The sequence below is a fragment of the Mustela erminea genome, chromosome 1 (genome assembly GCF_009829155.1).
Source record: "Mustela erminea isolate mMusErm1 chromosome 1, mMusErm1.Pri, whole genome shotgun sequence".
Lineage (NCBI taxonomy): Eukaryota > Metazoa > Chordata > Mammalia > Carnivora > Mustelidae > Mustela > Mustela erminea.
In genome coordinates, this window is record NC_045614.1 from 195,154,545 (window position 1) to 195,182,174 (window position 27,630).

At 34.3% G+C, this 27,630-nt stretch overlaps 1 protein-coding gene across 1 annotated transcript in view; it reads right to left on the minus strand.

Annotated features, from left to right (window-relative positions):
* TMPRSS15 (transmembrane serine protease 15) overlaps positions 1–27,630 on the minus strand; it is a 116,640-nt gene that overhangs the window by 39,240 nt on the left and 49,770 nt on the right. Inside the window, exons 14-19 of the mRNA XM_032345507.1 lie at positions 25,608–25,743; positions 17,568–17,657; positions 15,924–16,049; positions 13,597–13,737; positions 3,027–3,137; positions 1,350–1,482 (exon numbers count right to left, since the gene is read on the minus strand). Of these exons, the coding sequence (XP_032201398.1) occupies positions 1,350–1,482; positions 3,027–3,137; positions 13,597–13,737; positions 15,924–16,049; positions 17,568–17,657; positions 25,608–25,743 (737 nt within the window). The remainder of the gene's footprint in view (positions 1–1,349; positions 1,483–3,026; positions 3,138–13,596; positions 13,738–15,923; positions 16,050–17,567; positions 17,658–25,607; positions 25,744–27,630) is intronic.

A 27,630-nucleotide genomic window follows, 5' to 3' on the forward strand; every position in this document is an offset into this window, starting at 1 on the left:
GGTTATTTCTAGTGGGAAATATGTCTTGGGTTAAAAAATAAACATTTTGAAATAAATTTTGAAAATCTGTTTATAGTATGAAGACTATATGATTATTAGCTAGAAAGAAGGGCCCCTTATAAAGAAAGCAATCAATTACCTTTGATTTTGATGAACTAGGACAGTTGAGATAATTGTCAAATGCTGTGGGTATGTGTGGATGTTGAATTTTTCACTTTATACGAAATTTTTAGTATGGATTAGAAAATCACTCCCCATCAGGACAGAAGGAAAATGATAATGATTTATAGTTGAACAACTTTGGCCATTTAAATAGCTAGATATTTCTGTTTTATATGCACATATATTTATATGTACTGAATAATTTATTGCTTTAAATATATTTTTAAATATCTATATATTGAGACAATCATAAGTCTGAATGGATAAAATAGTCATAGTTTCTATATTTATAGATTTTATCATTTAATATGACAGGATAGATTAGCAAATAATATAGTACTATAAGTGATAAAATAACCATCCATGATCTAATATGGTTAAATCTCCCAAATCATGAATACCAAAGGACCAGAATGCTAAATTAGAGTTGATAATCTTCTTAAAAGAAGATTATCACTATGATTTCCTTATATTTTAAAGCTCATTACTTTTGAGATTGGTGGGAAAGTAAAAAAAATTAAAATGTTGAACTTGTATTTTTGATGTAATATATTATGACAGACTGGAACTATAATAAATTTTAGGTGCATCATTAATATTTAATTATCACTTTCATTATGCAACTTCAAAAAAATCTTGAAATTTTGTATACCTTTTCTCACAGTAATTATCCTGCTACAGATTTTCCAAAGAAATTATTGTGGAAATGTTGCAAAGATACAGCAATTGCATGTTCTCTAAGGACCTGTGTGGTTAGTGATATATTACATACATACATATATATATATATATATTATATATATATATATGGTATATATCTGGTGATATAGTATGACATAGAATATTTCATTTTCTTTGATAATCTATAGAAAATATGTAATGGCATGAGAAATGTTGTGTAAGTCAGCTATAAAACAGCATAATATAACATTTTGTATGATTTTATAAGACATTTTTATATACTTACATTTATATCATATTTATAAAAAGGTTATTAACAGTGGTTGTTTTTGAATTGTTTTTTGAAAATGGTATTACTCAAGATTTTTATTTTCTTCCTTTTGCTCACATGTATTTTCTAAATTCATAACTGCCAAAAATTTTAAAAAATGTCTTAATAAACCCAATTCAATACTGATAAAAAAGTTTGAGAATCTCTTAAAACAGAGCTGAGTAGAATTACTTACCCTAGTCCCAGCAGCTGACAGACGTCATTTGAAATCTGGGTGGTCCAATTGTCAGCACAAGCTACATGCCACGTACTCAGGATTCTGAACTGCACCAAACCATTGTTGTTCAGTGTGCCGTTGAAAAGACGCACTAAAGAGATTTGATCACACAGAGGGTCATTTTGACCTAAGTCGTCAAAAGTAAATCGTGGGCTCTAAACAACACGTGTTGGGATGTGTGGGTGGCACAGTTGTTTCAACATCCAACTCTTGATTTCAACTCAGGTCATGATCTCAGGGTCCTGAGATGGAACCTGCCAGGCTCTGCACTGGGGGTGGAGCCTGCTTAAGTTTCTCTCTCTCCCCCTCCCTTTGCCCCTCCTCTTTCCTTGCTGCTTTCTCTCTCAAAAGAAAGAAAAAAAAAAGTAAAGTACATGTGTAATATTCTTAACATTTAGAGTTTAGAGATTGATGATAATTTTTCTTAAGAGTATGTTAGAAGCCCTAAATAGAAAAATACAAATTTGACAGACTTAACATTGCTCTTTCATAGAATTATAAAAATGGAAAAGGCAGAGATATGGAAGTTTATTGCATATCAATACAGCAAATAAACAGAAAATAAAGTTATTGGTGAGGAGCATGTCTTACTAGCTTAATTTCTAAAAGAAGGAAAATTCAAGTTCAGAAACAACTTCAAGCATTTTTTTTTTCTCTACTTCCTTCCCTAGAAGCTATTTTCTTTGGCTTTGCTTTTTTTTTTTGATTGGTTTCCATCTTCTTCCCTGCCATCTTACAAGCATGTTGGATACAGTATAAAGGTTATGAGTGGCCAGGTAGGGACTGGGCCAAGTTGAGTGAGTTTATCAGACAGGTGACATATGAGCAATGATACCTTCACCACAAACACCTACTGTAATTCTGTAATTAATGTTATTGTTTACAGTTTTTTTTTCCTATTCTGAGCAAAATAAGAGCATTCACTTTAGAATCAGACAGACTTAAGTTGAAAAGGCAACTCTAGCCCTTACTAGGTATGTAATCTTCGGCAGCCACTTAACTTCTCCAAGCCTCAGGCTTCTCATGGCTAAAAAGAGCTAATTCGTATGTTAAGATTGCTTTACAGTGCTCAGTTATAGCGTGGGACACATAATAAGTAGTATTAAACATTTGTTTAGAAATAAAAGCAAGACATAGTAAAAGTAGCCATTGCTCATCTCATTATAGAGATCTAGAATTGGGCTAGATTACAGACTCAACAAAGCAGGAAGAATAGGTACAGAAAACCAAGAATGCAAAAGAGCAAGTCTAACATAGTTCCAAGTAAACATGGGGGTGTCTCTGTATGCAGGCAGTGGGCAGGGCATCATAGTCCCTAAGGGCAGTGCTAGAGGGCCTGGTGCAGGCCACTGACTCTCTGTGGTGTTTTATGCTTTCCATGTGAATGTGGGTTGTCCTAGACTTAAAATGACCAAATGTAGTCAAATGTTAGTAGACAAACAAAAACAGGGCTCTGCACGTTAACTTTTCTCCTAACCAGAATGGCATTGGAGGAGCTGAAATCACTGGGGAATGATCATACCCAAAAGCACCCAAACACATCCTGATAAACACATTCCGAATCTTTCTTTTTACATTTGTAGACTCCAAATGTAAAGGCTAAAGTGAGAAAAGTGTTCTCAAAATAGAACATACCACAATGGGCTTCATCTGAACCATCCTTACAGTGTAGAAGACCATCACAGAGATTCACCAGTGGAACACACTCTCCATTCTTACACTGAAAATAGTCTTCCTTGCAGGGCTCTATGGAGAGAAAATATTTATCTATCAGGTGAAGAGAGACACATAAATAAACCTATAATATCCATCCCTTTTCTACCTCTTTACACATCAGCCGTTTACAGCAGTGCATGGTTGAGCTAGATTTAATATCAGGTAAGACTACACTCAGTTGCTCAGAATACCTCCGCAAAAGCAGTGTCAAAGCCAGAGACATGACTTGAGAAAAGTGTGGAGAAAACCTTAGACATCTTTGTAGCAGAGCACAGAGCAGTTCCAAGAGATGGCTAAGAGGTTTAAGATACACCTCTCCCTCAACATCTCTGTTAGTCTCTTCAATAAACTTGTCCACCCCAAATGAACATACAAACATACATTGGAATGTTACAGAAGCATGAAAACATTTATTGATTTCACCATCCAAAAATGATACATCCAAACCTATACCATAGAGAAATGTGGAAGTTGCCTCTGGGCAGGACCAAAGCTGGACCAGGCTGGAAACAGTGAACTCATGGGTCGGGTGGGGAAAAGTAGTCACAAAGAAAAGGAAACCCTGCATCAGCAGTAATTTGTGAGGAGCTTAAAGATGGAGCTCCAAACAAGTAAATCAAGGTTGGAGTCAAGCATGTGATTGCAAGTGAAGAATCAGAAGGCAAATGAAGAGGCTGGGCAAGGAAGGAACTGAATGGATCTAGAGGCAGTGGTGGTTTCCAGAATTTGAGTGATGCAAAAATAGGCCTACAGGAAATACTCATTGTTGGAGGAAAGTGGATGCTGCTCTTTTCTTGAACTGTTTGATCTTGCAGGGTTTTGCTCTGGGCAAGTGGGCTTTGCTCCTTCAACGTGATTTCTAACTATGACTTGGGAGGGATAGCTACATGCCAGTATGAGGATCTCTGTTGAAGGCCACGTGAATTTGGCTTCCCTGAGAAGGGAGATAGTGGTTCGGTATGGAGAAGCTTGGTGTTTCTTCCCCTATGTTGTACAAGGATGATTATAATGGGGAAGCAAAAGCTCTTGATAAAAATAAGGAAACCTATATTTTGAATGCTATTATGGGTATTAATCATAAACTATTATATTGTATTCAAGGAGATACAGTTCATGTTGAAGTTGTTTCAGAACTGAACTGTATTAATCTCCATATGGACTTTCTCAATTTATAATGATAAAATGTAATGTCACTTGAAAGGAGTTATTCTTACAGTTTTAAAAATAGGTTGTAGCCCTGAATATGAGAGTATTGATAAGCACCATTACACTATAAAAAGAGATACCACATGTAGACATACAACACTTGCTAAAAAAAGTATTAAAATTGGTGCAGTAATTACTAATACCTATCACCTATTTCCAGCAATATACATATATATACATATGTGTGTGTATATATATATATATATATGTGTGTGTGTGTGTGTGTGTGTGTGTGTGTGTGTGTGTAAAGAGGATTAGTTTTTTTCTTAAAAAAATGCATAATGTCCTTGAGGAAGAGGATTTTCAAGTGGGAGAGGGGAAGACGGTGCCATCCAGCACCCCAAGTGAGGGAAACTCCAATACAATAATTCATATGAGTGACCTTAAAGGAAGGCCATCAATCACTCCTCACCTGAAATTCTTCAAGGGGTAGTGCTTCCATGGGATTAATGCAAGAGCTTTTATATTTTCTTTCAACTCATGTGTGTGTGTGTAACTAAATTAAATACCCTTATTTGGTTCTGTTCTTTTCTATTCTATTCAACTCTGAATTTTTATCTATTCTATTTTATTCCATTTTATAGTAAGAAATGCTGGTCAAAATCAGATCATTTGATTTCATGATCAGCTTTTTAAAAAATACCAGACAAAACTGAAATATAGTGAATAACTTCAAAGGAGGTGGTGACTTTAGTTTCTTAATGTTTGTGGGCATATAGCTGTACAAATAAAGACTTATGTTCCCATCCGGTATAATAAATTTAAAGTCAGAAGTTAGTCTAGAACTTCCCTTGTTGGTAGTTAGGGGCCAGGAGAGAGGATGGCAGTAGAAACAGCCTGCATTTTCTCCATGTGGGAAAAGAGCATGGCCTTCCTTTTGACCAATGCACACTGGAAAATTGAGTGACAACTGCCATATAGGACAAGCAGCCAAAAGAAAAATACAGCAGTGACAGAATTTTTCTGTTTGCCTCTCCTTGGACACTATAGTTACAGCAAGATCGAAAGTAAATGGGTAGAAAATGAGTCAAAGGCAACATTTCTACTCTCCTCTATCTTAAAAGCTGTTAGGCTAAGTTTTGTACCAGAACTGGGAGATAAAAGAAACTTTGAACTAGACTATATTGAAGTTTTGATGCTGTATTTGACATTATATCTTAATATCTAAAAGTGAGTCTTACTTACCCAGTTAAGAAAATTTAATACCTAGGAGCACCTGGGTCATAATCCTAGGGTCCTGGGATCGAGCCCCACATCAGTCTCTGCTCAGCAGGAAGCCTGCTTCCTCCTCTCCCTCTTTCTCTGCCTGTATCTCTGCCTACTTGTGATCTCTCTTTGTCAAATAGATAAATAAAATCTTGAAAAAAAAATGAATATCCAGTTTACCAACTGAAACATGAAATTTACATATTTGGCATAAAGTGGGAAATCAGTAGTATCTGCTAAACATTAAGTGAATTAACTTATGTTAAATGAGCAATATACCTCAAAGATCAGAATGAACCCTAGTAACAGAATTGACATAATATAAAGCAATCTTTAAAAGCATGATTTCAAAGAAATACTTTTTTTTTAAAATTGGGAAGTTGCTTCGCTAATGGTGACTCTATTGATTTGCAAAACAGAAACTGAGTCTACAAATTATGAAGATAAAATATGCTTGTTTATGTTTGAATGGTGGCTTAGACATAAGCTCTGGAATCTTATGACCTTGGTTTGATCTAGAATTTAGCCATTTTCTTTACGCTAATTTTCAACCTCAAGCAACTAAATGACTCTTTCTGAGCCTTAGTTTCTTTTACTGTCTAATGGGGATAAAGAAGATTATGGCTTAGTGTATACTGAGATTCAGTTAAAAATAAAAAAAGAAATGTATTTGGGAGGCACCTGGGTGACTAGGTTAGTTAAGCATCTGCCTTTGGCTCAGGTCATGATCCCAGGGTCCTGGGATCAAACCCCACTTCAGGCTCACTGCTCAGTAGGGATCCTGTTTCTCCCTCTGCTCCTGGCTCCTCCTCTCTCTCTCAAATAAATAAATAAAATCTTAAAAAAAAAAAAAAAGAAAGGTATTTGGTATACCAGTATGGATATATTGAATGTTCAATGAATAATATTCTGAACAGGAAAATGCGTAACACTTTGAAGGCATCCCTTTCATTGATTTTTTTTAAAAAAATATTTTATTTATTTATTTGACAGACAGAGATCTCAAGTAGGCAGAGAGACAGGCAGAGAGAGAGGAGGAAGCAGGCTCCCTGCTAAGCAGAGAGCCTGAGGCAGGGCTCCATCCCAGGACCCAGAGATCATGACCTGAGCAGAAGGCAGAGGCTTTAACCCACTGAGCCACCCAGGTGCCCCTCATTGATATTTTAAATTAACATTCTCATTTCCATGTCCAGTTGTCCTACTTTCCTCCAGATAACAGTATAAACAACAAGAAATCATCCTTAATTTTTTCCTCTGGATCTGTTAAAACAATAATTGGAATTGTTTATACTTTATTTTAAACTTTGAAGCTTTGCAACCCAAATTTAAGTCACATTAATACAAAAAAATATTTTAAGAGAGACGTGGCTGGCCTGGTTGTTTCTACAAATCTCTACCTCAATGAGAGAAGTAGGTTACATATGTCAACTATAATACTATTAGGGATGTTCTTGTAAATGTAATTATCAATTTGTTTCACAAACACATACTTTTTAACCAGATTAGTGAGATGATAAATGGGTAAAGACAATTGCACATTCTAATGCAAACATTAATATTTTACTGATTTTATATTTTATTTCTCCACTATTAATTTTCCTTTAAAAAGCAAGAAGGCTCATACATGTGTTTGTATTTATATATTCTATTTTAAATCTATACTTTGATATATATTATGTTTATTTAAAAAGTTGACAGCCTAATTACATATCCATGATTAAATATCTTACTAGAGAATATTACTCACCATGAGTTATTTTTAAATTATCTCATTACTTTGTTTTCATAGCTTGTTAAAATCATTATGTAAAAATGAGTTCTCAATGCCAACAATTTAATCATAGATAAGTTTATTGATAATTTTACTCTTTTACTAGTGTCATCAGGCTATATTTATTTAGTAAAGCACATATTTGCTGAATGGAAATTTAAATTTCTGAATGAAAATATGAATGAATACATGCATAAAGATTTGAAAATTGGTGATTTATTTTTGCACTGTGGCCTGAAGCTGTTGAGGTTATACTCTATGAGTCTAGAAAAAAAAAATAATAACTTGCTTCCATAAAATGGATGCATACAATGAAAAAATGCTGAATGAGGCAAAATGATCGATTATTCCTGCACTGAGTAGAAATTATAAAATGTGGAGAAAGTGTGAATAAAGTCTTTCAAAATTTTCCTTACATGCATGAACTGGATTCTAATTCTTTGCAACATATAGTTCAGCTTCATTAAGAAGTCTTTAATCCAAAGTGTAACTCTCTGTGGCCTCTGAAATCTTACTTCCAATCATTTTATGCCCATAGTGAGAGAGGGAAGAAGAAATATTGCTAAGAATTGAATTTCCCCATCTTCTTTTTATGAAGTCTCCAGTAGCCCTGCCTCATTTAGTCAACATATGCTTGGCTTTAAATGGAACTGAATTGATCTCTAAGGCACATGCCACACAGTCTGGGGAGGGCTCTAAACCCCTAAATGTAATCAGCTGCCACTTCCACAGTTGCCTGATAAGCACTATTGAATTCCAAATTAAGACCCTGAGTATCAGAAAAGAGCAATGAGGGGACGTTTATGGGAGACCGATCTTAATAAATCTATATTTCATATACTCTAGATTAATTTACAAGGAAATGCTAAAAATAGGAGAAGGAAAGGAGATACAAAAATATGCTATACAATTGTTTTCTATTTCCGTTGAATGCGTTTGAAGGTGCCCTTAAAATATCTCAGAAGATAAACGAAGTGCATAAATGCTGAAAATTTGTGATATCCCTTTTATACTTCTTTCTAAAATGATCATCAAAGCAGGGAACCATATAAACAGATAAGTGTGCTCAACCTCTCTTTCCATTACCAGCTTGATTATCTTCCACTGCCAATTCCCTGTTTCTATAATTGCTTTTCAGTCTTTTGGTGTAAAAATCCCGCTGGGAGAAGATTGTGCTGATGATGACTCATTCACTCCATTTTCTACTCTGCAGCAGAAACTGTCCTGTGTCCAGGAGTGTTGGGAAACCACATTCCCAGAATATTCACCACACGGTGTTGGTCATGGAATCCGCCATTCAAGCTTCAATCGGAAATTCTCTCTAAATGTTTTATTTCTTGAATAACATGATCATAGTAATTTCAATCTAGCAAATGGGTAAACAAATATGAACAACCCCCTACACCGAAATCTTGGGATTTATTTCATATTAGAAGTAGTAGATTGTACTCTTTAGGCTTTTTATTGTGAAGATAATTGCTTGTGATATTTTTCAAAATTCTTGGAGTTGTATTTATCTCATAAAAATCTACTAAAAACCAGAAACTGTAATATTTTTGTTGGAAGAAATTTATTGTATTCCTTTTTGTGATCTATTCTTTCCACCTTTTTCCTCTGTCCTCATCTAAGTTGTGTTTTTTGTTTGTTTGTTTGTTTGTTTTTTTAAGACCTACCTTTCTCTAAAGTTTTGTATCAAAGTGATTTCTTTTTTGCAGATGGTGGGATGCCCAATAATTATTCCAATTATTCAGATTTATGAAAAAAATCACTTTTGGTTAGAGTTAGTTTTTTTTTTTAATCTCATTAGTTCGGTTGGTTTTATAATTCATCTTCATTTCTTTAAAAATAAACTTCTTTCCTTATTTATTTATTTATTTTCTTTCCATTGCTAAGAATTTGACTTTTTTAGAGTCCACCTATGTGATATTATGTAGTATTTGTCTTCCTCTGACTTATTTCACTTAGCGTAATGCCTTCAAATTTTATCTACATTGTCACAAATGACAGGATTTCCTTCTTTCTCATGGATGAATAGTGTTCCACTGAATATAATATACCACATCACCTTTATCCATTTATCTATAGATTAACACTGAGGTTGTTTCTATATCTTGGCTATTGTAAATAATATGTCAATGAACATGGAAGTACAGGTATCTCTTCGATATTCTGATTTCATGTCTTTTGGATTCATATCCAGAAGTAGGATTGCTGGATTATATGGTAGGCCAAATATTAAATTTTGTGAAACCTTCATAATGTTTTCCATAGTGGCAGTACCAGTTTGCATTCCCATCCTCACATCCTCACCAACACTTATTTTTGATTACTTGTCTTTTCAACAATAGTCATTTTAACAGGTGTGAGTTGATAGCTCATTGTGGTTTGGATTTGCATTGCCCTAATGATGAGTGATGTTGAGCATCTTTTCATGTACCTTTTGGTCATTTCTATATCTTTTTTGGAAGAAAATATTCAGTTCTTCTCCTCTTTTTTTAAAAAATTCAGATTGTTTTTTAATTAAGCTTTTTATTTTAATTCCTGTATAGTTAACATACTTTGTTGTATTAGCTTCAGGTGTACAATATCATGTTTAAAAAATATAATACTTTTTTAAAAAGTTATTTCCATGACATTACTCTTTGAAAAAGTTTGGGAAGCCTTCTTCTCCAGCAGAGTAGGTATTTGGTATTTTCTTATACTACTTTAAGATACTTGGAAGAATTAATTCTTTTGCATTCAAATAATAGATTATAGATGCCAAATAGATGATATTGATGCCCATACATTAAATTCTCCACAATATCTCAGAAATATCACTATATCGTCTGTAAGTATTCATCATTAAATGGGTAATATATAAAGCTGATTTGATTTTTTAAAGATTCATTTATTTATTTGAGAGAGAGAGGTGAGAGAGGCAGAGGGAGAGGGAGAGAATCTCCAGCAGACATCTGATCATGGAGCCCAACACAGGGCTGGATCCCATGACCCTGAGATCATGACCTGATCAGAAATCAACAGGAATTTGTCAAATGATTTTTGTTAAAACTTAAAAATTCAATAAGAAATTTTATAACGCTGATTATTGCTTATTAATTTTTTACAGACAGCAGTAAGACTTTGTGATTTTTAGGCATTTATTCAAATCCAGAAAATATATAATTCTTCTTCCTTTATACTTTTCATTGTCAGTTTTGACTGGTTCTTTTCTTTTGGAAATGCTTATTATTTTCAAATTGCGGCTTGGTGTTTTTTTTTTCCTGCATGCCCATTGCAGATTCTCACATTTTTCCACCTCTTTATCTATTGTTTCTACATTCTTGATCATGCTTATGTGCAGCAATTTTTTTTAAAGATTTTATTTATTTATTTGACAGAGAGAGACAGAGTGAGAGGGGGAACATGAGCAGGGGGAGTGGGAGAGTGAGAAGTAAGCTTCCTGCTAAGCAGGGAGCCCTGTGCAGGGTTACATCGCAGGACCCTGGGGTCATGACCTAAGCCAAAGGCAGATGCTCAATGACTGAGCCACCCAGGTATCCTGTGCAGCAATTTTTGTGGAAATGTGGATATTTTGGTGCAAGAGTGTTTGAATAGGTATACTATCAACCAAAAAACCGTACCCTTAATGAATTAATAAAGACCTCTAATCAAATCAGAAAGAATAATTAGGCTATGATAGAGTTTCAGCTGAAAATTCCTCTGCCTGAAAATGGCCACGGTATTCTCAATATCTTAAGGGGCAACTGTTTTGTAATATCATTTTTGGGGGACAGGAGTTCAGCAGGATATTAGAAGCTAAATTTATATATTAATTTTCTACAAAAAATTAGAAGCTATAATTTTAGGTATAAAAATAATGCTGAAACCATCTTGTGTCTTCTATTATTGACTAAAATTCTTTATTATGTCTTTACTTTCTATGCAATAATAAGAACCAATTAGATTTATCAATCATACACATCCAAAGTCTTTTTTATCTTAGAAGAACTAAATACTACCTATCAAATTTTTCTCATCCATGTCCAATACTAATCTACATTTTAAAAGTATCATCAGAAAACCAAATGATTAACTTAAGTTAATTCAAATGTTGAATGAAATTGAAATTAAAATAATAGGTACACCACAAAGAGAAAAACTAGAATAAAATATAGGCAGACAAACATGGTTGTCATAGTGCAATCAGTAGCAACAAAATTTTCAAGGAACAGAATCAGTAGCTTGATTCAAAAATGATGGTCTCTTTCCATAATTTGGCTATTGTTGAAATGCTGCTATAAATATCAGGCACAAATGTTCATTGACTGGTAAATGGATAGAGAAGTTGTGGCGCGTGCGCGCACACACACACACACACACACACACAAAATATTACTCAGCCATAAAGAAGAGTGAAATCTTGCCATATGCAGTGATGTGTATGGAGCTAGAGAATACTTGGTGAAGTGAAATAAGTAAGACAAAGACAAATACCACATGATTTCACTCATACGTGGAATTTAAGAAACAAAACAGTATGGGAAGGGGAAAAAAAAAGAGACAGGGAAGCAAACCATAGAGAACAAACTGAGGGGTGATGGAGGGCCGTGAGTGGGGGACAGGCTAAGGGAGGCACTTGTGATGAGCACTGGGTATAATGTGTAAGTGATGAATCAATGAATTCTACACTTGAAACTAATATTACATTGTATGTTAACTGGAGTTTAAATGAAAACTTGAAATTAAAAACAAACAAAAGCAAAACAAAACGATTGTCTCAAAATTACCTTGATTAATAAATTTCAAAACAATGATATGGTTCTTTCCTAAGTTAGTTCCTGACTATATATATAGTCTCTCTCCATATACATATTATATATAGTCATATATTTATATATTTATAAACATATAGTTATATAAATATATAACATCTACTGCTACTGTCATGTCACTATATTTTTTATTTCTTTGAAAAATAATTATAAATATTATTTTAAAAGAAACAGTTTTAATTTGTAAAGTAAAAATAATTTGAAATTAAGTCATTTTCTACATTTTCTCCTTTTTATGTGCAGTATTTTAAGATAAAAATCTTTCTGTAAATCTCAAAGTCTTTATTCCTATTTTTATACTATTTATTTGTCATAGTTTTTAATATTTTGTTTGCTTATTTCACTAGTTGAATATTTTGATTGTTATATGTCACTATTGCTTATAAGTCACAAGTAGCTGTTTCTAAAACTGATCACGAAACCCAGAAGGGCAGATTAGTTGATTGACTCCTACCTAAGTAAATTGGATAATACTTATTTCCATGGCCAGAGGGTGGACAAGATACAGACCAACTTCGCAGTTAAGCAGAAAACCTACAACTTTCAGAGATGAAGTCAAAATTCTGGGCTAGTTGTGAGGGGAGGAACAGATACTTGTACTGCTGGATCTGAGATTAGGTAACAGGCCAGATGAAGATCAATGCTTTGACCCTACCACTTTTCTAGATAGTCTGGTCAAAGACAAACTGATCATAATCTCCTATGGAAAGGGAAGATAGATAAAGGAAGTGACATGTATTCTGTCTTCCTGACATATTTGCACCAGGAGAGAACCAAAGTGGAGGGGCGGTAATATAAGAAAAATCATAGTCCAAGGGGAGCAGCAAGTAATCACAAATTCTCTCTAGATTGTCAGAAGCAAAGAGTTGTATCATATCCTTTATCTACAGGTATAGAAATACAGATATATCCATGATGAGCCGGCATGCAATTTTGTTTTCTCCTGCTGATTATGTTATGGTATGATAAAAAATATAGAATAAGAAGGTTGTGCATACCAGTCGTATCAGCACCAAATTCCTGTATCCTTCATGGCAGCAGCTTTATACTGGTTGTCTTTAAGAAGTTAATGATGTTAATTTTTTAACGGGATGTTGCTGGAATCCAAACAGCTCACTTGCCTGACTCCCTGCTGTTCTCTGAAAATGGTTTTGGCAAAGGGAACATGACATATCATCCTCCTTCTTCATAGTGCCAAGTAACCTGCTTTTTAACATTTAAAATGGCCCTCTTCAGTGAACAAAATTCACAACTTGACACCCCATCGAAGAGCAAGTAAACCTGCTGAAAATGATGTGCATTCCTGCTTTGAACTGACCTAGGCAGTGGTTACGCAGATGTAAAGGAGGAAAGAAAATCTCTGATGTGATGACAGAGAATGAGTATATCCAAATGCAGACACTGAAGTCACATTTAGGCTTTGAAACACTACATGCTTTTATCGTTTTGCTCTGAAAGTTACAATGCAACATATAATCCCAAGTGCACATACCTGGGATCCCCAAGTAGTAGCCAGTAGTGAAATTTGCTTTAAATCCCCCTTTTGCCAACAGCTTGTCAGTGATGAAAAGCACAGTCATTCTGTTGGTGGTTGAGAACACGTCCATTACTGGGCCAGGCCCTGTATACACAGCTGTTCCAATAGAAAACAAGAAAATCACTGAAATAGTCCTTTGCATCTGGAAGAAAGCATACCTGTTCTTACAGTTCCATCTTCTAGAGGTATGCAACATGCAACATGGCTGGTCAGGAAGTGACCACATGTGCATAATTGTGTACTTCCTTTTAGATTTTGGACACTGTTTCTAGGAAAGCCAACTTCTCTATTGATCTTTTCCAGGATTGTCTGAAGTTTCTGTGGCTCTATGCTTTAATGATAAATTCCTCCTAATATTTACTGGCTTAGCGCCACTACTCTTCAAACTCATGTGATTCCCAGAAAAAAAACAAAATGATATGACTGCTTTTAAAGACCTTTATAAAACAGTGGGGGTTATAACTTCCCTTAGTAAATTTTTGTCCAAATGTATTTGATATTTCTTGTGAGTTGAATCATTAACCTAAGCTGAAGGATTAGGTTAATTAGAGACAGGTAATATAAACCCAAGTGGTGGCTTTCAAAATGTTTTCCACTAAGTCCTGGGCTTTGGGGGTTTCATAAATAATGAAATATTCTCTACTACACAATAAAGCTTAGGCTAATTAAAAAAATATGTTCACACACACACGCACACACACACACACACACACACACACACATATAATTAGGGAGGGACCAGGGGAGGGGCCGAGGGAGAGATCTGTAAGCATGCTCCCCATCCAGTGCAAAGCCCAATGCAGGGCTCCATCTCACAACCTTGAGATCATGACCTGAGCTCAAATCAAGAGTTTGATGCTTAACTGACTGAGCCACGTAGGCACCCCTCATATTATTAGATATTTTATATATTACAATCCTGGAAAGTGATTATGTTTCAAAAAGACTTCTTGCCTCAATTTTGAAAAACATGATTTTGAGATCCTCTGGAATTCTTGTTTACTTTTCAATAATTGATGTAATATTAAGAGGTGAAATGATGAAAATGAATTCTTAGATCATGAGAAACTGAATTTTCATTAGAAGGACAATATAAAGTAAAAATGGGAAAACAACTCAAAATATGTTAATAACTATGTTTCTCAAAATAAAATTTGAATTTCATCCATTCTTATTACCATTAGATTCCCATCCCCACTGAGATTTTCATTGTTGATGTCTTCTGTGTGTGGCTCTCAAAATCCTCTTCTAGGAAGCCTGAATTTTAGAACTTTGTGGGATTTTGCGGGAGAACACCGTGTAAGCAGTAATCAGTTAGTATCACTGGGAACTCTCTCTACCACTCTGGCCCCATACAGCTATGGAAATTTCCTTCTGGTCTTCCTCCATTGGTTGCCATGTTCATGAGATTGCATCCTCATCGCATAGCTAGCTGGCCAGGTTTTGTAGGAAATGATTAATATGAGTCCCAAACACAGTTTGATAAAACACTTTTACTTGTGAAGTATGTTGTTTCATGTACTCCTGTTGGCCCTATAAGCATTTTCATAGTTTAATGTATTACTTACCAGGAGACACTTTCTTAAAAACTGGCAGTAGTTAAATAGAATATTAGCTATTACATTTGATTGATAGTTTTTATTGTGTTACTGTGTATTTTATGAACTACATATAAGAATTTCCTCCAGAATAGTACACTTTTCCCCCATGTGTATTTTGAAAAAATTAGTAATCAATAGAAGATAGGGAAAAATCAACTTTGGTCAATATTTGAATCATTGTCAGGTACTTATATAGGAGCCGCTGGTCCTAGAGAAACAGGCAATCAGAGCAATAATGAAATGTAAATAAAAAATCATAAAAAATATTTGCGTAAAACACAATTTGTTCTTTTAGTTTGATGTGAAACAAAACTGGATTTAATAGCTATTTTTGGAAATATGATGTACACATAATGCATATTAAATTGAGTAATATATGTCTTTTAGCTTTTACTCTCCAATGGGTAATGTTTACTGTAGTATATTAATATAGCTGGCTGAAACCACTTATGCAAAAATATTAATTCTGGTTTGCCAAGGATGCTCAAGAAGAATATTATTCTGTCATAATTGTAAACACTCTCATTTTGGAAGCTCCACATAAAATTTGACATGTTATTCTGCTGTTGTAATTTCATTTTGCTAGTTGTAAAAATGATTACAGTTATTGGGAAATGCTCTCTCTATCAATCCAATGTCTTGAGCCATACAACTTTCATAGTATTTAAATCACAGACTTACCTAAGAGCAAAGAATCATCTTCTCTACCATCTCTGATTTCCACTACATCTGCAATATTTTCTAAGTCGAATTCTTGAAAATGAAGTTGTATATTTTTTCCCTTCTGTGCATTTAAATTCCAAACACCTTAAAAATAATACATGACAACACAGGTTAGAACACTCTTCTTTTGACTTCCCTCAAAAGCTTCTCTCTCTCTCTCGTGAGAATTTCAAATTTCTTTGAATTTTTCATGATCTTCTCAAGTCCCTCCTGCCTTTTCCCTTATTGTTAAAATAGCTTCGGCATTTTGTAAAGCCTGACAACTTATCTACATCTTGATCTAGACTATGTTATGTTTGCTTCTTCTTTTCTCATTTCAGTGCCTAACAAATAAAGTGTCCAATGAATACTTATTTCATAAATCAATAAATTTCTTTAAATTGTTCTTGTAATATCCCACTGACTTTCAGAATGCTTAGATTGTTAGGTTGTGCAAATGATATGTTTAAAAGATGTCTTCAATGTGAAGTAAAGATGATAATCTCTGGTTCCCTATACAAGTCAAATGAGATTCATGGCTGTTTATTTTTTTGGATCAGATAAGTCCCTGAAATTGTGGCTCCTTTCCCCTATGAAAGTGATACTTCCTTATCTCTGGGTCATTTGAAGGAAGGAAAGTTGACATTTTCTAAACAACACATTTTTCACTGTCATTAGGGGATTTCTTTCACTGGTAGATTTCCCCATTTTTGCTATCTTAGGTATGGCCATGAGAGGAATATGTCTGTTTCCCAGACCTACTAAAGTGGCAAATTTGTAGGCCAGGCTGGGGAACTGGCACTTTTAACACAATTTGTAGGCTGTACTGGTCCTCTAGTTAGGAATATTGACCAAGCGATAGGCTCTGTGCAGTTTTATCAAACTATTCTTCCAGACTTAAGATTTTTAGTAAATCCTCATTATTTCATCTTAAAAAAAAAAAAAAAAGATTTACTTATTTGTTTTAGAGAGAGAGAGAGTGTGCAAGCGAGACAAGGGGCAGAGAGAATCCTCAAGCAGACTCCCCACTGAGCGTGCTACCTGACATGGGTGGGGTTCAGTCTCAAGACCCTGTGATCATGACCTGAGCTGAAATCAGGAGTTGGGTGCTCAACCAACTGAGCCATCCAGGCACCTCATCTCATCTTTTATACATTACTCTATTGACACTAATTATATTTACAAAGGTGTGGATGTTACAACTGGCCCTTTACTATACTTTTCACTGACTTTATGGAATTACGGACTTGTTATATGTAATACAGACATTATATGCATAATCAAGAAGAGTGATTAAGGCAGTAGTACCTGGAGTAAGATACTTTCACACTCTGGTTTTATTCAATTTTTAAATTTGAGATTATAATAATAGCACCTGCTTCAAAGAATTATTGTAAAAATTGAACTGAAATAATATATTAATCACCAACAGAGTGCCTAGCATAAAATAAATGCTAAATAAGTAATTATTACTGTTATTGTTGTTACTATATTATGCAGTCTTCTAGATGTGGTAGGTGTACTGAGGTTCGGCAAATTTATAGTCAACTTTGCTGTGTCAAAGAGGGGAACTAGCCTTGACAAATACATCTGTTTTTCATGGCCTGGGAGAAAATGACTCACAGAAAGCCTGGTTAGGGTAGTTGTTTGGAAAGTTCATGGAAGTGAATGTTGTATTTGGCTCCCACAGTTCAAAAGGTCCTCCACAGTCCGCTGAAAAGGAGAAAAGGGAAACAATGTAAAATCACTAGTAACACAATGTTTATTTCAGAGAGATAAATGCCAGCAAATTCCCAATTATTTGGATATTCCCAAAATCCAATCTGGTTTTGACAGATAGAATTTATAGATTGTTAAAAGAAAATCTTGCAACCTAAGTAAAGGAAAACTATAGGTTAACAGGTCTCTTGAGAAGAACTTTGCAAAAGCTTAAATACCATTAAGTTCTTTGAATCTCTACGGTGGCATAATCGTGTGGAGCATTTCCCAAAATTATTTCAGCAAGGAATAATTTTGCTGAACATCTGTTATAAATAGGCTTTATGAAATAAGGTGTCAACTCCCTGCTAAAGAAAATAGAAATATAGAAATATAGAAAATGAATCTGGATAATGGAAAAAATCTTATATTTTACATTCTCTTGAGAAAGGTGAGTAAATCACTCATTCTGCTATTTCTTTTTTTTTAATTTTTAAATTTTTTTATAAACATATAATGTATTTTTATCTCCAGGGGTACAGGTCTGTGAATCGCCAGGTTTACACATTTCACAGCACTCACCATAGCACATACCCTCCCCAATGCATTCTGCCATTTCTTATGTTTTCTCTTTCTTTTTGCTTTTCTACTTTTTTCTCTACACCCCTCCCCCAATCTTTTTTTTTTTTTTTTCTTTCAGTAGAGAGGGAGCTTCACTGTCCTGTATACTGTTAAGAAAGGGAGACAAACAGAAACTCCTCTTGCTAAATAATTGCTCAAGACTGGTCTGTTACCTGACATTGCCCAGGAGTCAGATTAGGGAAACACTTATTAGACAAAATTCTAGTTAAAACTAAGATTTTAAGTTGACAGATTAACTTTATGAAATTCTTAACCTACTTTATATTTTTCTCCCTGCTCACTCAAAGAAAATTCTAAAGTAGTATAAAAAATCAAGTACTTAAAGGATCCTAATTCTATCTTATTTGTATTGACATGTTACATTTAAAATCAAAAGAATAAAAGTAACCTAATTGTAAGAACACAGGGAACTGAGATAAGTTATATTTTTTTCTATTTAAAGGCAGATGATGCTGAAGTTATTTACTCCCAGTAAGATAGAAATCACATTATAGGAGAGAGAATTGCAATGCCTTCAATCATACCCTCTTCTTCACCTATAGCAATGCCTTCAATCATACCCTCTTCTTCAGTCCCTCTTTACGTCTTCTACCTCACTTATATAGCTCTTTTCAATTCATGTACTCTTCCAAGTTTGTACGTAATAAGCATCTTTAATTTGGGTTTCATGATGTATATAACTGGACAGAGAGAAGTGTTGTGGTTCAACAGTAGGCTGCCATCTCCTCCTGTCCTGTACAGTAGTAGAGCGTGGTTTATCTCTAATGCCCCCTGGGACAGGCTGGTCCACATCCAGATGCATTTAGCAATGCAAAATCTTATCATTTGCAAATTGTTTCCATGAATTTTGTCTCATCTGAGGAGAGAACATGGTCTATAAAAGGAAGATGTGTTTGAGCTGGTGGATTAAAATTGTCATTCTGAGTTAGCTCTTTGTCTTTTTGAGAGTTGGTTTTCTCACATGTGAAAGAGATATATATTAGAGAGTTTCAGGGTTGTTATAAAAGTCGAATATAATTATGAAAAGTGCCTATGCATTACCTGGCATATTCTGTACTGATTTTCAATATGTACTTGTGGATTAAGTAATTATTTTTATTATTTCCATTTTAAATGGACAATATGAGCATTGGAGGTATTCAGTTACTTGTTAATGTTGTGTATATTTATTTAGTATCTAAGTCAAGACTTCAGTTATCTTAGCTTATCCCTCAGTACGTCTTCTTATTAGGTTAATAGAGCTCTACATCATTTCTACTATCTGGTCTAAGCCATAGGCAGGGTTTAGATTGTGTTTCAGTAAGTGCCACTGGATAGTATGTGACATAATACTTGTTAGGTACAGACAAAGAGAAGGAGGGCAGAAGGGAACATGAATGAAAGTACTAACAAGTAAGGTCAATGATGGATAGATTTAGAAGGAAGAAGGCACTGTACATAGGGTGCTAAAGAAGGTATTAGAACCAAAGATAGAGTGATGAGAGGGAAGAAGGGCAGGTTCTCTGCTGAAAAGGGTGAAGGAAAGGCCAGATAATTGTATGATCCAATTTCTGAGATCAATACTCTGCTCTACTCTGTGACTAATCACCTTACAAAGAGTTCTGAAGAAATATCTACTACAAACCCTCTCTTCCCACTTATACACAACTCATTTAATTTTAATAATTCTTAGTACCATAAAATGTTCTCTTCAGTTCTCTGTGAAATTAATGGGGAAGGAGGAAGTACAAAAATTCTGCAGGGGCAAAACTGACATTGCAGATTGCAGATTAGAGAAATCCAGTTCTTGGATTTCATTAGTTTAGACATGGCCAACGGCCGGTGGATTTGTTTTTTGTTTTGTTGTCTCTGATTTTAAGCCATCATTCTTATTTTCTCCTCAAAGAATGGGAAAATCTCAAAACTGTAGTCTCCTAATAGAGAGAATAGCTGACATTTTGGAGAATGCATTGAATTTTCACATAATTGAACACAAGAATACATTATATTACATGTAGATGAGTAGGTAGGACTTCAATAAATACATATGTAGTATGAAAATGTTGTCAAGTATAATTGCTAATGCCTGTCAAGATAGTTCACTTAGCATTTCTCCACTAAATACAAGTCTTAGAAAATTCATTCTCTTGAAATACTTAAGGATTACTTTTTTATGGGATTGGGAAGGAGACAAACCACAAGAGACTCTTAATCTCATAAAACAAACAGAGTTGCTGGGAGTTGAGGGGTAGGGATAGGGTGGTTGTTTGATGGGCACTGGGTTGGGTATGTGATATGTGAGTGCTTTGAAATGTATAAGCCTGACAATTCACAGAACTATACACCTGGGGCAAATAATACATTATATGTTAATAAAAATAATTTAAAAAGAATTACTTTTTTGAAATGAATCTCAGATATAACGTCACATCAAACAACTGACCAGTAAGATATCTCTGATCCTTAGCTGTTAAGATATATCAGTTACTCTCTGTATATAATAATAGTAATAAGGAATTAGAAAAAGCACTTTCATCCATTCTAAATATAAACACAATGTATAATTTAATGGGGGTGTTGCTATAGTAGAAATATAAGATATGCTTCTTAATAGAGGGGCCAGAGACTCATAAAATGTACTTCTGGGTACCACAGTCATACTGTAACATAAGATAAGTTCTCTCCACCCAGAGAATGAGAGTCTCTCTGGTATAGGGAACAGTGTCTCTGGTACAGGGAACTCTACTTACTTAGAGTTGTGAAACTTCTTCATTTTCCTTTTTTTTTTTTTTTTTTTTGAAGCTGTTCTCTCAAAGATTTGTATTCTGATTAATTCCTACCATGCCAGCAGGGATTTTCACTGCATACAGAATGTAAATAACATGCAGTATTTTGCAAAGTGGTTGTCAAAGATAGATATTTTCTTTGAGGCATGTCATTTTTAATCCATGCTTAAGCCTCTGATGTTCATGAGATATGTGTCAATGAGAGGTGAAAAAGAGAAGAGCCAGCTCCCACTTACAATAAGAGGGTTCAAATGAAAGGTATTTGTGGCAAAACAATAGCTGTACCTCGAGAAATAATCTTTCACTGATAATTGAATATTATTAAAATCAGTATTATTTTTCATTATCATAGTAATAGATAATAAGTCCTACACTATTACAGATAACATTTAAAAAATTTAGGTTATAATATAACATGGACTATCCCATGAAAATTTTGTGTTCAGTTTATCAAAATTTATGTTCCATTCACAGGTTCTAGTGACCAGTAATGATACTAATATTTACCTTAAATTTATGACGATGATGTTCAAATTTTCATTTCTTATAGTCTAATAGCAATCTAGCCAACAAACAGGTTATTAGTTTTAAAGGTAAAAATATGAAAACAAAACAGAATAGACAAAACATACTGATATAAAAGCATATGAGTGCAGTTAATATGGAATTTGCTAGGGATTTAAATATCAAGTCACACTAATGATATATAAGACAAGCATCTCTAGGGCACCTGGGTGGGCTAAAGCCTCTGCCTTCAGCTCAGGTCATGATCTCAGGGTCCTGGGATCGAGCCCTGCATTGGGCTCTCTGCTCAGCGGGGAGCCTGCCTCCTCCTCTCTCTCTGCCTGCTTCTCTGCCTACTTGTCATCTCTGTCTGTCAAATAAATAATAAAATAAAACCTTAAAAAAAAAAAAAGACAATCAGTTCCGCTAGAAAATGGCCATCACAAAATTATAAGACAAGTAGATAAGTACCGATTCTTTTCTATATGAAGAGCTAAAGTTAGATTATTTAGCTCAAAATATAATGTCCTACCTGTGAAACTTTCCAAATTAATGTTAATTTTTGTCTCTGGAAATGGAAAATGGCCTAGATAATGGCGAAATAGAGCAAAAGTGTGGAAATAAAGAGTGGCTTAAAATATCTAGAACTATATCTTGTAATTTTTTTTCTTAAAAAAATAGAAATAAGTTAGAGCCTGAAATGTGGATTCCTTTTTATATATACCTGTTTTATCTAGTAGGTATCTTGTCATCAGTCACCCAAGTTGTGTTGCAAATTGACATAATATTTGTGTAGTGGAATGTTTACTTTTTAAAAGTGTTCTCAATACAATCCCCACATTTAAATTATTTGTGTTGATGCCATAGGACAACAACTGTAGAGCTAATGCAGCAGCAAGAGATCAAAATCACAGAATGGAAAAATCCCTGTAGTTATGAAAACTGAAATTAACATTTCCCCAAACTAGGCTCAACATGGATCCCTAGGAACAAGGGAGAAATTTTGCTAGTCAGCTACTGGTCTGGGATTATTTTCTTATTCAAATGCTCTGTAAGAGCCAAAGAAAGGCTATTAGCCAGTCAACCATGGTTTCCTTTTATTTCTGCTTAAACAAATCAGTGATCTGGAACCAGAAAAGCTCTGCTCAAATAAGAATTTCACTGAACCAATTGCAAATGGCATTAGAATGAAATTGTTCAGAATGCATTTGATGGTAATTAACATTTTCTGCTGTGCTAAATATTGCCCTGAAGTGAGCCATTTGGAAATTGGAACAAATATACTTTGGGCAAATTCTAAAGTTTATATTTTAAAATCAGGTAGGTTATTCTAGTGTTATAATTTCCCTATTGTTAAAATATGCAGAGATATCATGCTTCCTTGACCTTGAAGTGTTATTTTTTCCCCCTTTCTGACCAGAATAGATATGAGGACTGTATGGGTTATATAGTTAAAATTTTAATATGAGAAATTATATTAAAGTTTTATTTGTAGTATAATATTAGGTACAGAAGTTCTCTCACATCTTCTATTTCAGATAATGATGAAATTGTTATTTTAAAAATGTCAAGCCTATGTAGCTATTACTTCTATTAGAAAATCTTGCTTCTTGGCCACTTACTGATGAATAGGAGAACACACTGGCAGAAAAAAATTATGAAAATTGTTTTAAATGTTTGAAATGACAAAACAGCAAGATGTTTCTAGTATTTGGTGTCCATAGGAATTATTTATCAAACCATTTAATGACTTTAGTAATTAGAATATTTCCTAATGGTTTTTTGCACGAGAATGTTTTCTATAATAGACAGCTACGGTATGGGGCACTCACACAAAATGAAATGAAGAAATTAATTTTAAACCGTGCCAGATGGCTCAAATTATTGCATTCATGTTGGGTTTTGCTCCATGCCATCCCTTCCTTCATTTTCAAAACTTTGAAAAAAGTTCTGGTCATAAAATTTTGCTTGACAAAAATATTTGTGTCACCAAAAGAAACACAGCCAACACAAAAAGAAAGAGAAACTTAGTTCATCTCTACTAATATTTTTTGATCATCTATTTCTGTGATGTTAAAATGCAGTCAGACACTGGTGAAGCAAAGGTGAATGAGACCCAGAGTTTGGTGTCATGAAACCCACTTTTTTTTTTTTAAGATTTTATTTATTTATTGGACAGACAGAGATCATAAGTAGGCAGAAAGGCAGGCAGAGAGAGGGGGAAGCAGGCTCCCTGCTGAGCAGAGAGCCCGATGGATGTGGGGTTGATCCCAGGATCCTGAGATCATGATCTGAGCTGAAGGCAGAGGTTTAACCCACTGACCCACCCAAGCACCCCATGAAACTCACTTCTTGCCACAATTTTGTGACCTATATTTATATGTAAAAAGGTAAGCTACTTTTCTGCCTTTGTTTCAATTTTATAAGTGTCCTACTATCTCTTAATGATTCTTAAAACTTTCTCCAGTTCACACTTTCTTTAAAATCTATCACTTACTTTTCTCATTTACTACTTTTAGGGGCACATGATTATATATTGCCTTAATTATTTCTTTATGTGGATTATATTTTTCCATGCATTGGTTATTACTACATATTATATTTTTGTGCAGTACTTTGTACCTAGTAGCTATTTATAAAATTTGAATAAATGTTTGAAATATTGAAGAATTTATGTATAGCCCATACAAGCACCTAAACATGTTAATACAAAAGATGGTTAAGTGTAAACTATCCTTTTAGTAAAATCTAAGTGCACATTCAATATGGTGGCATGGAACAAGTAGGGCAATGTAATTACTATGCTCATCTTAATGAAAGTTTACTCGTTATCCATTCTCAAATATCAGTCATTTATCTTTAGAGCTTTTGAATTGTTAAAAACCCTCATCTGAAAGTCTGCCTTCTTTCTTTTTAACTTAAAGATTGAGAGGAGAAAAATATATAGTTTTAGAAGTAAAGTCAAATTTAGATATGTTCTCCATGTTGATTTGCTGATGTTATTATGGGAAGAGTTTCAAGTGCACTTGGAAGGAAATGAAAATGGAAAAAATGCTGTGTTTGTGGGCTGAGATCCATGGCAAAACAAAAACATCCAAGAGGTTTGACATAAGCAAAACTGTAGGATTAGATCAGTTTCCAACTGCCATAATCCAAAGATAAATAGGATTTTTTTTTTTTACATCAATACTACAATGCAGTGAAGACATACCAGTAGAGGCAAAATACATGTTTGATACAATTATCATTTTATGCTTTTTTTTTTTCCTCTGTCAAATCCCATAGTTGAAAAGTGGTATGAAGGTATTGTCTCCTTTGATATTATAAGATGGGTAATATATAACCCATTTTTCCTCTGAAATGTCAGTTCCCAATTTTAATTAAGAGCATAGAAACAGACTCTATTTTGTTCTTTTGTGTTAAAAGACTCCATAGGAATGGGAAATCCTGGCCACTGCTCAATTATAACACATTAGTGGTTCCATGAGGGGAGCCCATTGCAGGGCCTTACAAAAACACCATTTCAGGATTTAAAAAAAAAAAAAAATTGTGTGATCTTGGTCGGTCTAGTTAAAGTCCAGGCCCAATGGACTTCATTATTATTATTATTAAATTATTGTTAAATTATTCTGGAAATAGGCTGGGTACATTTCAAGCTCAACCAAACTTCTCTTTGATCTTAACATCACTCTTTAAGATGACCATGAGACTCTTAAGGCTTCTTCCCCAAAAATGATCCACCATGCCACATGGCCAATACAGAACTAGTCTGTATTCTAGTGAAAACAAAATGGAAGTCAGCACCTTCTTTATTTTAAAAAATAAAAATATACTAAGATTATTATAAATATGATGCATACCAACGTACTGAGTGATTTCCTTGTGAGTGTATATATAAAGCAATATTTTGTTAACTTCCATTTTGTTTATATTTTGGAGTTTTCAACTTTTAGTGAAAAAATAACATTAGGCTGAGATAATTTGAAATGCCAAAAGAATATCTACTTGAACATATAATGCTTTCATTGGTAAAATACATGTTATAGTTACTTACTAGGAAGTTCTGGTGGAGGAGTTGGGACCAAAGTTGGTTCTGGATAAAGACTCACATTGCAAATCCCATACGTTAGTTTAATGTCATCCAATGCTATATCACTCAGGATCTGGTTCTTAAAAGCATTAAAAGCAACCTGCAATTCAGAGAGGGATATGAAATCATACTACTCTAATCTTTTTTGACTTGATTCTTTTTGTGGCCCAATATATTTATCAACTCCAAATATAAGAGGGCAAGTTTCTACATAGTGAAATATTGATAGATTCTGCTTTTTATAATCCTTCTGTGAGCCCACTTCCCTTCTTGTGGGTTCATACTAATCTAAATTTTCACTAGTGTTTTTCTCCAGATTTAGGTAATATTGCCACAGCTTCTCTATGTCTCTGTCTCTCTCATGATTTGTCATACTCTACTGTACTCTGACATGGATCCACATTTTCTGGCAAGGGACAGCAATCTTCTCACAGATTCCTCCCCGCAACTATTTTAGAAATTTGGGTAGCTGTCTGCCTTCTTATAGCATATGAGCCCTAAAGAGAAGACACACCAACTAGATAATTTAATTGAGAAAAGAAAGGGACAAGAGAAAATACGAGTGTCATATGACCATTCGGGGCCAACTAGTACTGATCATAGTTCACCCAGGAAACTGGTGTGGGATACTTTGTGAGGGTAATGTCCAGAGGACACAGACCCAGACTTGGAAGAAAGTTTCAGCAGTCAGATGAAAACTATTAGGTTCTTAAAGACAGTGGGTATTTTAGCTGAACTTTCCTGGATCCTCTTTTGTGTAGGAAACACATAAACAGAATACCCACAATACATTAATTGCTTTCCTAGGCACATTGTATACATTATCTCATTTGATTTTTTCAATACTATTGTAGAGTCATCCATTTGCTCATTTGTTCATTCTTTTCACCTTCTTCACGCTAGACACAATTCCAAATAAGGATTATTTTCTCCCTTTCATGTGCAAACTGAATTTCAAAGAGACTAAAGAGACTTAAGATTTCATGACAGTGACAAAGCCAAGGTGCAAGTATTTGTAGAATGCAATGCTCTCATTCTGCCTGATAAGCTAACCTTGGAAAAGTGGATCTAATTATATTATTAAAAAAAAAAATACTCAGTGGGTTGAGCCAGATTGGCCACTGCAATATAGTAGCCCCCCATTATCTGAGGTTTCACTTTCTGTGATTTCAGAGCCTCATGATCAGCTGGGTTATGAATCAGAAGATCCTTGTTCAGATATTATCAGAAGGTCAGTAGTAGCCTAATGCCATGTCACAGTGCCTATATCATTCACCTCACTTCATCTCATCATGTAGGAATTTTGTCATTTCACATCATCGTAAGAAAAATGAATACAATACAATAAGACAATTTTGGGAGAGATACAAGATTCACATAACTTTTGCTACAGTATATTACTCTAATTGCCCTATTTTCTTATTATTGTTGTTAATCTTTTACTGAGTTTAATTGATAAATTAAATGTTGCCATAGGTATATATGTATAGAAAAAAACCCACAGCATATGTAGGGTTCAGTATTATCTATGACATCTGTGGAAGTCTTGGAACATATACCCCATGGACAAGGGAGACTATTATACTTATTTCTATACTCTGCCATTCCATTGTTCCCCTGATGTTCTGTTTCCTTTATTCTTCCCTGAATTATCAGAAAACAAAGCTGGAGAAGAAAACTTCACAGAAAAAAAAATTAGGCTTGGAAGAAAGAAAAGAAAGAAAAAGGGAAGGAAAGAAAGATGGAAGGAATGAAGATGAAGGTGTTTGATTACTGCCTCCTTCTGCAAAGTCATGAGGAAAAACCAAAGCCTTCGCTATGACTATGTCTGTCCAAATATACACCTTCTGAAAGTTATACTCTCTTGCCTGAAATGACCTGATTAAAACAATGTTAATTTGGTCAAACTATTTGCCTATATTAACCTATATTTTAATTGCAAAGACCCTTAGGAAGAGAACACATTAAGCTGTTACCTGAAAAATTA